General features: G+C 47.6%; 1 protein-coding gene across 4 annotated transcripts in view; it reads right to left on the minus strand.

Moving 5' to 3' along the window:
* Positions 1 to 8,477, minus strand: part of LOC111075840 (protein bric-a-brac 1) — a 70,951-nt gene extending 62,474 nt beyond the window's left edge. For all 4 annotated transcript variants that reach the window (XM_022369339.2, XM_022369338.2, XM_022369337.2 and 1 more), the window contains exon 1: positions 6,767 to 8,477. In XM_022369339.2, the coding sequence (XP_022225031.2) occupies positions 6,767 to 8,434 (1,668 nt within the window). In that variant the 5' untranslated portion in view covers positions 8,435 to 8,477. The remainder of the gene's footprint in view (positions 1 to 6,766) is intronic.
* Positions 8,478 to 12,523: the final 4,046 nt, after the last annotated feature.

A 12,523-nucleotide genomic window follows, 5' to 3' on the forward strand; every position in this document is an offset into this window, starting at 1 on the left:
TTGCAGGAACAGCTTCCCTTTGCCACGCTTGCAACAGCTTCATTTGATGCTGCATTTGCTAATCCCATGAACACACAGCCACACACTCCATCAAGAATCTACAATCTCTGACGCTGCTGCTCCTTCTTCTTCTCTTTTCTGCAGTTCCCTCTCCCTCATTTTTTTTTATATTTTATACTGTAATTTATAATAAGTTTTCTTTCACGCAGTGCCAGGGCCTGCCCCCCCACGCACTTGAGAGACACACACACACACAAGAAAACCAAACCTCAAACAGAACTTTAGATACAGATTCAGAGTCTATGGATGGATGGATTGATGGGGGCAAGAGGTAAGGCACTCAGCATGCCACAGAGGAGAGCAGGGCAGCAGCCTCACAGCAGAGACTTACAACTAATGCAATATAATAAATAAATGTTTTCCAACCGGAGAGTGTGTGGGTAGGCATCTCCCTCTGAGGGAATAAATAAATATATATTTTGTAGAAGGATAAATATGTAAAAGTAAAAGATTTGACTCTCTGAAAAAACCCTTTTGAGGCCCTACAACTGCGGGCCATGCCTCAGAGTTGCTGTCAGAGTTTGTTGGCTTTATGATTGTGGGCAGGGGGAGGGGATCAGTCCCCGACTGAAGCCTGTGTGGACGCCCCTTGGAGCGTGGAGTGGCGTAGAGGAGGCTAGAGGCCTTTTCTGCCTGTGTCTTTGTGTGTGTGTGTTATTTATATGCATAAATTATTTATGCCGCATTATAGGCATAAAAATAAATAAAATAAATGGATCGCTCGCTCGCTCGGACAGCAACTGCAAATCCGATTAGAAACACACACACAGAAAAAGATACACAAAGATACAGGGGGAGATACAGTCAGATACAAAGATACGAATGCATAAGTAGAAGATACAAATTTATTTTTATATATTAATCAACGTTTAAGACTTTGTTGTGCAGCTGTTTCCTTGTCCCCCAGGCCCCCAGGCCCCATTGCCTGAATGCCATTTCCCATTACCATTTCCCCTCCTCTCGCAGGCATTTTCCACAATTTCCACATAGTATTCCAAGCAATTTATTTGGGGATTTGCAATAAAAATGAAAATGAAAATCTAAATGAAAATTTTCCGCCAAGTATTTGAAAATATAAACATTAACAAAATGTTCCTCCTATTATTGCTACTTTTTGCTATTTGTTTTTTTTTCTTAGCTTTTTCTTTGTTTTTCCATCTTTATTTGTCTAATTAAATGTTTATGCCCCATGTATTTAAAATTAATCGAGCATTTACGAATACAGTGAGGCCTTTTTGAACTCCACTGAGAGAAATAGCAGGCACATTTTGGGCATACCTTTCATAACAAAATAATAATTTTCCATACAAATTTGTGAATCTTATATTTTGATATATAAAATATATATTTTGATATTATAATTGTGTGATTTTTATATTATAGCTTATAATGATTACGGTCCCTGGTTCAAACCCTAGAAGCTACACCATCCATAGAATGCTTGCGATATTTGAAAACTGCTTCGATTTCCCTGTACATATTTTTTGGAAGTAGATCGCATTTTTTTTCCTTAGTGTATCTGTAGCTCTACTTGTGGCAGTGTCTATGTATTCGCTCTTCATTCTGTTATTGTAAGATTTAAACAATTTTCGCTGTAAAAACTACTTGGGGGAGTAGTTGAATCATTCGTTTGTACTCATTCACATACGCATACGACTATTTATCCATATGTGAATCGAGGGGGGATCATTAGTGGTAGCTGTATCTGCATCTGGGGGGATCTTTAGGTGTATTTGTATCTGTGGAATTGGCATAAAATATGACTGAATAATATAAAACAGAAGGCGATACATCAAAGGGGATTATACAATTTATTCTGTTTCTGGCTTTTGGGGCTGGCCTTTTATTTTTATCCGCGCTGCTGGGGATTGGATTTTTTTTTTGTTTGGTTTCTTCTTTTGGTTTTTGTTTATTTTTCCGTTTCGTAAAATATATTTTCTTCAATTTTTCTTCATTTTTATTTTATTTATTTACTTTTCGGAATCCAAAGACGAGAAGAAGAAGATTTTGTATACAAATTGTAGGTACGCATCGCATGTTGAATGCCCCGCCAGATAGATGCAACAGATGCAGCACAATCTTGTGCAGGCCTCTGGGAAATGTATCTTTGTATCTGCAGGCAGAGGCACATGCTGTTTGGCTTCCATAATAAATTTTGTATTATTTATATTATTTTTATTCCGAGAGGCATGCATGCCCCTACCTTTTCGCTCCTTCTCTTCTGACACATGAGCGGATGTGTTGAAGCAGAGTATGAACCGGAGGTGCGGCAAGAGCAGGAGCAATGGCAGTGGCAGGGGCAGGGGCAGGGGCAGGGGTCTCGTGTCTGAGTGAAGTGACGAGTGTAATGACTTTTGTCGATTGGGTTAAGTGGCCTTGTTGTTGGCTTCCTCCTTCCCCTTCTTCTGTCTCTCTCTCTCTCTCTCTCTCTCTCTCTCTCTCTCTCTGCCACACATTCGTGCCTCTCAAATGTGTGGCAAGAGAGATGTTGCAGTAGATGCAGATTCCTTTCTTTCGAGTTGCATATTCTTTTTTGTAATTTTTGTATCATGCCACACAGATTTATGCTACCGCTACCGCTGCTGCCTCCTGCCGCTCTCTCTCTCTCCTTTACTCTCTCTCGCTTTCGTTGCCTTTGTGCCCTTTGCTCTTCTTTTTCTGCCCCTTGGTCTCTTCCCTTTGATTGTTGTTGGCCTTTTTCTATACCTTTTTCTTCCCCGTTTTTTTGTTGTTGCTGAAGTAGTTTGAATGTGGCACGTTTGTGCTGCTGCCACTTAATGCTGCTGCTTCAGTTTTGGATACCCCTTAGCAGAGATGAGTTTAATGGGATTTGGTAGAGAAGTTTGAAGCAAAAAAAAGATATATCTGGAAAACTCTAAGCAGATAATTTTCTGGATTCTTTTTGCAGCTTAAACAGCAAAATTCTCCTTGAGTTTTCAATGGTATTTCCACGGCTGAATCACTATATCCATTATCATATAGAAATTATCATTCCGTGAAGAATATTCATCTAGGGTATTCCGTTGCTCGTTGCACCTTTTTGCTGCTGCTGTTGTATGCCACTTCCTATCAGCGAGAGCAAAATGCGGTAATTTGTCTACAGCGTTTTTTTCTGTTTCGGTTGCACTTTTTTTGTTTTGGTTTTTTTTTGTTTCTCCGCTGGAGAACCACACGCTAATCGTGAAATGTGAGAAAAGGGAATCTGGACATGGGACGCGTCGCTCGCTGGACTTGTCCCTCCGTTCGGTTGCGCCCTCATCTTCTGGCTAATTGAGTTGCTTAGAGCAGAGACTGTGGCATGTGTGGCAAAACAGGGGCCATGGCATAGCTGGGAAAGTTTTGTGTCCGATGGAAATCGAAAGGGAATTTTGATGCTTGGTTTTCAAGGGAAAAAGTGTGCGGGATTTGGGTTTCGGTTTTCGTTTATCAATTAACAAAATGTACAGAATATTTTGTGATTATTTCAATTGATTTTTGATTATTTTTATGATTCGTTTCAAATGATATTGTAATGTATATTTTGCATGGGATTCTTGTACTTCCACATTTGATACCAAGAAAATCTCACTCTGTCCCTCGATCTCTCTCTCTCTCTGACGTGTGTGGAGCAGATCTCCAGCAGGAGATGTGGCAAAAAGTTCACTGAACCTCTCGCCGATCGATCCCTGTGATCCTCTGGCATAAAGAAGGAAATAAATAATAATATACAACCTCTAATGATGCTGCATGCACATACACACACACACGCACCTAAAGATACATTATAAATGCATGGGGCACACAGACACAGATACATTTAAATGCGCTGGGCAATAAAATATGAAGAACAAAAAAATGAATTCAGAAATAAAAAATGATTTTTAACAAAGGAAACGTAATGGGGGGAACGGGGGAACGACGCGCAGACACACAAATAAAAGTGCAATTAATCACCAGAAAACCAAAGCAGAAGATACAGATACATATTCTGGAACGGAGAGCGGAGAATGAAGAAGGGAACGTAAGACCCTGGAAAGACCCAAAGACTCTCCTCTGACACTTATCGGCTTTATCTGTGGCTTTATGTGGCATCAAAAGAATGAGAAATAAAATCGAAAATAAATTCACACACACACATACACACATGGAGTGTTTTGTATGCAGTACACTCGAAGAAAATAGGAAAATTCAAAAATATTTCAGTGATTTTTAATCTTAGGGTAAAGTTTTCGTATCACTTTAATGTTACAAAAAAATTATATGAACTGGGAATTTATAAATGATTTACGTTTGATGTGAATATAAAAAGTAGTCGGATATAATGAAGACATATTTCCAAGTGTTAAGAATATATTGGAACAGAAAGATATCACTCGCTGCCCGCAGTGTACAAATAAATGCAAGGGAATTATAAATATAAAAGGAAGAATCTGCAATGGGGATGGATGGATCATGGGGCAAATTGAAGGTGGAGAAGAGATGGAAAGAGACAGACAGAGAGAGAGAGAGAGAACATAATGCGAGGATCTGTTGCCTGCGCTGCTGTCAATATTTGATTTTTATATATGGTTTTTGGCCTCTGCCTTCGCCTTTGACGGACTGCAGCGGCTCAGAAGGGAAGGGGGACGGGTCTGAGGTTTGAGTGCAGCGGTGTCGATCGCGGCATCAATTTTTAATAATAAATGAAATGAAATGTGTGAAAATAACAGTCGAAAGAGTGAGGAATGGGAAAGAGGCAGAGGAGGATCAGGGGAGAAAGAACAATCGGAAAGGCAAACACAGCAGGAAAGCAGGAAAGCATAAACATGGCCAACACCAACAACAGCCACCAGCACCAGCACTAATACAAATGCAAACAAAAACAAAAATGCAGATTGTACACGCCACACAGAACCCAGAACACAGAGGAAGAGGAAGGTGCAGCTCGCTGACTGCATCTTCCAACTGCAACTGCATCTGCATCTGCGAGAGAGCGATGCATTTTCCAAAGAATTTCCACAAGCACATAAAAAGCAAAGCAAACGACGGGGCCCGACACCCCCTGCCCTGCCCTGCCACTGCCCTGGCCTCTCGACCGTTGGAAAAATATTTAAAAAACCATAAAAACAAAATATTTATTGAAAAGAGATGCTAACGAGAGGAAGAAGCCAAAGAGGGAAGAGCGAAGGAGAGAGGGAGAAGAATAAGCTGAAAAAAAATATGAAATCTGTTGGGGAGTGCGGAGAGGGGGTCGAACAACAAACAAACGACTTGAAAAATTGAACATATGAGAGGATCAGGAGGCGGAGGAGAGGAGGAGGATGCTAATGCATTCATTCCGCTTCTCTCTGCCTCTCCATTCATTGAAGCTCCCTGCAGCTCCCCTTTTCTCTACCATTTGCTGTTTGATTAATGCACTCGAAAGCGACAATAAACACGGGGAGAACGTAGAGGATAGATTTCTCGCGGAGAGGAGTCTGTCCCTGTCCCTGTCCCCATTCTACAGGTTCCAGGTTCTCTCTCCCCCCAGCATCCAGAGACAAACAAATATTGCATTCCAATGGTCAAGCGATTGATGTCAGACGCGACTCTGGGCGGATCTGGAGGAATGGGACTTGTGGCAGGGATTTCACAGTGGCAGAGACCAAGGGATCTCTCATCTCTCTCTCTGGTTCTTGAGTGAACATCGTCGTTGTCGACGTCTATTAGATAAATAAATACAAATTTTTATTAAAGTGCGAATTCTGTGGTTGCAGCCAGTCTCAAAGAAAAATGCCTCGGAGGAGCGTGGAAGGAACCCCTGATCTTGCAGCGTTGCGAAGGGGGGAGGAGGGGAGAACCGGTTAATGCCCCCACTGTAAGGCCTCTAATTGAAGCACACTTATGGATCCATAAATGCATGCAACAACAACAACAAAAAGAATGAAATCCGCTCAATCGGATCGAAAGATCTATTGACCACAGGGCCACAGGAATTTGCAATCTTCAAAGACACGACACAGATCCACAGTGGAGAGTGCAGAGCAGTGTGTTCCAGTGACTGCACCACAGAACGGAACCCCCCAAATGACACAAAAATGTGGCACACACACAAAGAGAGAGAGAGAGAGAGAGAAAGAGCGTGGAGCGGCGACGACAATGAAGCGACGTGAAGCACGTGAATGCTGTCAATCATAAGAAGGCCCGCGATAAAGAGGAGGCCCCACAACAACAACAACCACAGCAGCAGCACATTCCACACGAGGCGAGGCGGCTCCAACGGCAGCAGCCAGCAGTGCAGTGACGTCACAGAAGAGGCAGCAAAATGCCGCCGGCAGAAATTTTTCGTATTCGTATTCGAATTCGGAAATAAAAATCCGAACCGAAAGGCGCGCGAAACGTGAATCAAAACAAACGATCGAGAGAGAGAGAGAGAGGAAGAGAGAGTGTGAGTGAGGGTAACAAAACGAGAGAGAGAGAGAGAGAGAGAGAGAGAAAGAGCGAATATCAGAGAGAGGGAGAAGCAACGCTGTGGCAGCGCAGCAGCAGCGCGTAGGCAGCAGATGGATCGAGGCGAATTCGCTCTCTTTTCGAATTTTGTGAATGAAATGATAGAAACGGGAAACGTAAAGAGCGCGCGGAAGGTGAGAAGATTAAGAGAATGAAAGATCTATGGGAAGATTAAGAGAGGCGGAAACGGAAACGGAATGGAAGATCCGTGAATAGGCAAAAAGAATGATCGATCGATCGATCGATCGATTGGACTTACCCTCTCTTCTTCGCGTATCATTTCCGCTATTCCCGGTTTGATTTCCATGTCATCGGCCAGCGAAGATCCCGAAGGGCCGCCACCCGATCCTCCTCCTCCTGCCTGTGATCCGCCACCATGATGATGGGGCGGTGGCGGCGGTAGGCGTGGCTCTGCAGGCGGACCAACTCCATGCTGTGGCATGCCACTCAATTCCATGGCAGCGGCCATTGCAGCGGCGGTGGGTCCCAGCGGATAGCGGGAATCGCCAGCTGGCGAGGCGCCCGCGGAGTGTCCTCCGCCATGCTGCGATGAGACGGGCGACAGGCCGAGGTGCTGCGAGTGGGAGTGCGAGTGATGCGGAGGCACAGGTGGCAGATGCAACGGATGCTGCTGCTGCTGCTGTTGGTGCTGGTGCTGCTGTTGCGAGTGATGCTGCGGGCTGGGGGCCAATGCACGCGATGATCGCGGGCCAGGAGTGGCCGCCGGCGAGGGCATATCCATGCCATGGATGGCCGACTCCAAGGCGGGAGTTAGGCGTCTCGGTGTGCCCCCTCCCACGCCGCCGCCAGCTCCCTGCAACTGCGGCTTGGGCGGTGGCGTCATCAGGGAGCAGTCCCTCTGGCGCTCCCTCTCCTTCTGCTCGAGTTCCAACCGCTCGGCGGCGATCAGGCTGCTCAGCGGACTGGCGGGCGGATTGAAGATCGTGTCGGCCGATGGCCAACGTCGCTTCCGGACATTCCTCCCCTGCTGCCGCTCCAGCGGGGAGAGACGCAGCTCGAGATTGCCCCCCACCGTGGAGACGGCACTAGACTGGCCCGAGGACGAGGGATGATAGTCCCAGTCGCCGCGCAGCTTCTTCTCCGGTTGCATGAAGGCCAGCAGCTCCTCTGCCTCCCTCTGTTCCACTGTGTCGCGGTGGGTTGTCTCCTTGGGGGACGAGTCGCGTGCCTCGGAAGCGGCTGCTGCCGCTGCTGCTGTGGCTGCCTCCATGTGGGTGACATCCGCCAGGCCGCGTACCTTTAGCATTTCGGCGATCCGCAGCAGCGGACCAATCTGATCCTGGCTGACATTGATCTCGCCCCGATACATGAACTCCACAATGGCCTTGAGATCGCCCCAGGAGACGTCGCGCATAATGACGATCGGATGCTGGCAGGGCGTCTCCGCCAGGAGTGTCTGGAAGTACGGCGAACAGGCGGACAGCACCATTTTGTGGGCCTTCATTGAGCGGCCATCGCAGGCGAGCGTCACGTCCACAAAGCATTCGTTTTGCAGCAGCTGATCGAAGATCGTCGTCAGATTCGATTGGTAGTTGTTCCACCTCAGGCAGAACTGCTGCGACGAGGGCGTGGACGAGGGCGAGGCCGAGGCTGAGGGTGAACCGGCCACAGGTGATGATGATCCTCCGCCTCCAGCTGTTTCCTCTGCTGCTGCTGTGGCTGCTGCTGCTGCTCCTGCTCCGGCTGCTCCTCTCTCCTCCGATCCTCTGCGATCATCTGTGTGCAGCGTTGTGGGGGAGCTTCGATTGCTGCCGCCGCCACCCTGGTGGTGGTGGTGGGGGGATATTGTGCCACCGCTTCGCTGCCTTTGGGCGGATTGTGCCTGCTCGGCGTTCGATTGCGTTTCATTTTCAGTGTTGCCCCGCTCCGTTTCCAGCGTTTCCAGCTTCACCTCCAGTGAGGCCATTTTGTGTGTTTATCGATCTATCGATAGTTATCGATTATCGATTATCGATCTAACCGCGCGTTTATCAATCACATTGCACTAGAGTCTCTTTTGCGGATTGGTGGGGGGTTTGGCAGCAAGCCAAGGCAAGGCAATGTAAATGTATCTCCCTATCTATCTTGTATTAAAGTCTCTGTGTATCTTTCTCTATGTGTATGTGTTACGTTACGTTACGTTACGTTACGCGCACTACGTAAAACGTTAAGAGCCCATATGCTGGGCTAGCCCCGCTTTTTGGCAATTAGTTTTCGGTGCCACTCGCTCTTCGTGCCACACACCAACTACTGTTCTGTTCTGTCTCTATGTTCTGTTCTCTGTGTGTTTGGTTCGTACAGAAAAATGCCGGTTGTTGCCTGCCCCGTGTGGCGGCGCAGCGTGGATAGTGGATTTTCTGTGTATGTGTGTGTGGTGTGTTTTGGCCAACAAACAGGGCCAAAAGTCTTCTCAGCACGAGCGTCTGAATTAGACTGAAATCGTTTTGCACATTTCGATACGGAAAAACTCAAAACAAACTTAAACACACACAGAGGCAGAGGCAGAGGCAAAAGCGAGGCGGCAACACACAGAGGCATGCGGCACGGCACACACGACGGCTACGAAACGTTCACGACGGCGACTCCGACGACGACGACGACAACGTCCACGACGATGGGGAGACGACGACGACGATGATGATGATATGATGGGGAGACGTGTGCCTGAAACGCGGCTGTTTGGTGCCTCTGTCTGTTGCTGTTGCTGCCACACTGCCACTGCCACAACTCTGCCTCTGTCAGAGTAGTTGTAGTTGTTGTGCCGCTGCCGCCGACTCGCGTTGCAAATGCGAATTCGCTGAGGCAGCCAGCCAGCCCAACCAGCCCAACCAGCCCAGCGACAAAGTTCGCGAGAGTCGTCTCCACCGCTACGCTACGCTCTGCCTGCTGGCTGTCGTCGTGCAAAGGCAAAGGAAAAGCCAGTGGCGTCCGGCAGCGACGTAGGCAGCAGCAGCAGCAGCAACGACACGAAAATATGATGCGGAGAGCAGCAGTGTCCCAGCAGCAGCAGCAGCAGTCCGAGGCGCCAAAAAACGCCGGCTCCAAACCGATGGATGGATAGGATATGTGGCTGGCCCCCGCCGTTCCGTTGCATGCATTCGCAGTCGCAGTCGCAATCGCATTCGCATTCGCATTCCTTTGCTCGGATAAACGACTCGGTGGCGGCGCCATCGACTCGGACTCGAACTCGAACTCGTCCTCGGCCTTCGTGCAACCCCCAAAAATGAGGAGCAACAGCAGCGGCAGCGGTAGCGGCAGCGGCAGCAGAGGCACCCATACAGCCACAACAGCGAGATGCAAGTTGCAAGAGGGGCACAGGCACAGGCACATTAAACGCGTTGGATGCGTGTTGTATGCCGTGCCCCATGTGTGCCCCTGTCTCTTCTCTCTGCTGTGTGTGTGTGTGTGAGCGTGAGGAAACGGAAGTTGCCCCCAAAATGCAGAGAGCAATGTGGCATGGCGGCGCTTAGCCCTAATACTTTTTGTTGTTGTTGTTGTGGAAGGTGCTGGTAGGAAGGTGCGTAGAAGGGGCAGGGATTACAGGAGGAACTTTTGAACGTGGGAAAGTGAAGGAAATTTTAGGGGAATATCTGTGAATATTTTAAGGAATATTCATGAATTAAATGAAGGATCATTCAGTTATTCATTGCAAAAATGATCTTTCATGCCATCTCTGGTGACTCTCTCTCTCTTGCGTTACTCTCCGCTTGAGAAAAAGATTCTCTGGCGTAAAAGATTCTCCATTAATTAGTTCCGTTTGCTGCCACCCACTCAATCACACAACTCCCGCCCGCCCCTCTCTCCATGCTCCTCTTGCATGCTCCTCCAATCTTCAGTTTCAGCTTCGGCTCTCGCTCTCAGCAGCAGCAGAAGCAGCCGCAGCGCAGTCGACGTCAACGTCAACTTCTGCGTCGTCGTCGTTTATTGTAAACAAATGCTTAGGCGAAAAAGATGAGAGACGAGCGACGACACGAATTCGCCGCAGTCTTTCGTTTCGGTTCGTTTGCTCTCTTTTGCTCTTAAGAGAAGAGCCGCCGCCGCCGCCACTACGTTTTCTTCTCTTTTCAGCTGCCTGCCTGCCTGCTGCTGCTGCTGCACCTGCAGTTTTTGGCCAACAACTATTTTTGCTGCTTCTTTTTTTTTTCTCGCTCTTGCCAGAAAGGGGAAGTTTATTGTGTGGGTAGGAGGGGGGCCGGCTGATGGCTGAGACTGGTCAGATATTCGCGATTCTCTATGCAGGAATGTGTGTGTGTGTGTATCTATATGTGTGTGTTTGTGTGTTCGTGTTTGAATTGCATTTGTAGTTTTTGTGATTATTGTTTTTGCCTTGCGCATTTATAATATGCATAAAAAATAAAAAGAAATACGAAAAATCCAGCAAAAATATATGCCAGAAAGAGATGAAGATACACACACAAAGGCAGAGGGAAAGAGAGAGAGAGAGAGAGAGTGAGGTATGGTAGGCAAAGGCAGGAAAGAGAGAGGCAAGGCTAGCTGGCTGCTGCTGCTCTGAAGCTTCGGCCAGTCATAAATTATGCATAATTTTTTTCGTGACTGGCAAATGGCGGCATCTCGGGGATACATTATAATAATAAACAGCAAAGCGCGCGCCGTGGCGGGGCCCCACAGCGTTGGCCATGGAGGTAGAGTGCTGGCAAGGCGGTGCTGTGGGCCAGAGGGGGCAACAATATGATCAGAATGTATTTTCCGATCAACGCGCGACATTCAACGATAATTGCCTGTGGCAACTTTTGATGCGAAGCTACAAAGATAGAGAGCTAGAGAGAGAAGGGTGAGACGGAGACGAAGACGAAGAGAGACTTTGCTTACTTTTGCTGAATTTATTAAGTCAAGCGCACAGTTGGCAGTTCTGAGATACAGATTCGAAAGATACTGAGATAAAGAAACGCTTTAGATGCGTTTTTTGGTAAGGCTTTTTATTTTTAGTTGTTCCAAAGCTGCTTCAAATTTTAATTGAAAACTGTGAATAGGGAGATTTATTTGCTTGAATAAAAGTTGCCCCATAAGTGAATGGGATGCTTCTTGCTGGCCCGTGCTGCATGCCTGCCCCACTGTGCCGTGCCGTGCCGTGCCGTGCCACCTCTCTGCTTTTCAGCTTGCAACAAATGAATTGCAGCAAATAGCAAACAGAATTTGGATCAAACACCGAAACTGCAGCAAGCACGCATTTTCCAAGTTGTTGGTTGTATGCCACATGCCCCCACGACACGACACGACACCCAACCCAACCCAACCCAACCCACCCCCCTCGAGAGAGAGGGGCAAGGCGGCCGTATGGCTGCAGAACGCGTTTATACGAGAATTTATGTATTTAACTGGTGACGACGACGACGACGACGACGACGCTGACGAGCAAAACGATGACGCGGACGTGAAAGGACATGGCAATGGACACACACAGGAGCGGGGCTCGTGGATGCGACCCATGATGATGCTGGCCAAAAAAGCGACGAAAGCCTATGCGACAAGAGGCAATCGGAGTGCGTGTGTGTGTGTGGCGTGTGGCGTGCGGCGTGTGGGGGAAAAGATGACAACATTTGAACCAAACAACAGACAAAGTTGCAGAGGCGCGGAACGAGTGGCACGGAGTGGCATGCAGTGGCAGGGGGGATTCAGTGGACAGTGGCAGATGAGATGGTCGACTGTCGCTGTCTGACCCCGTGGCTCGCTGGCAAACACTGGCAACAAATCAAGGGAACTTTGACTATGAAACAAAACAAAAAAATCCCCCTAAGCGATTGGCCACTCTAATCAAAAGGATTTCCCTCTCCTTTTCCTTCATTTTATTGCTAAAAATACAGAAAGTATCCATGAAATATTGAGAGAATAAAAATGTAACTTAATTTTTTGCAGTGCAAAATAAGCAAAAGCGATGTGTGTTTGCGAGTGTGTTGCATTGGAGGTGACCAAACGTACACAAGTGTGTGGCAGCAGCAGCAGCGGCAGCGGCAGCAGCAGCAGCAGCTGAGGAAGCGCCAAAAGAAGGAGGGCTTGG

Source organism: Drosophila obscura, unplaced genomic scaffold (assembly GCF_018151105.1).
Source record: "Drosophila obscura isolate BZ-5 IFL unplaced genomic scaffold, ASM1815110v1 contig_1, whole genome shotgun sequence".
Lineage (NCBI taxonomy): Eukaryota > Metazoa > Arthropoda > Insecta > Diptera > Drosophilidae > Drosophila > Drosophila obscura.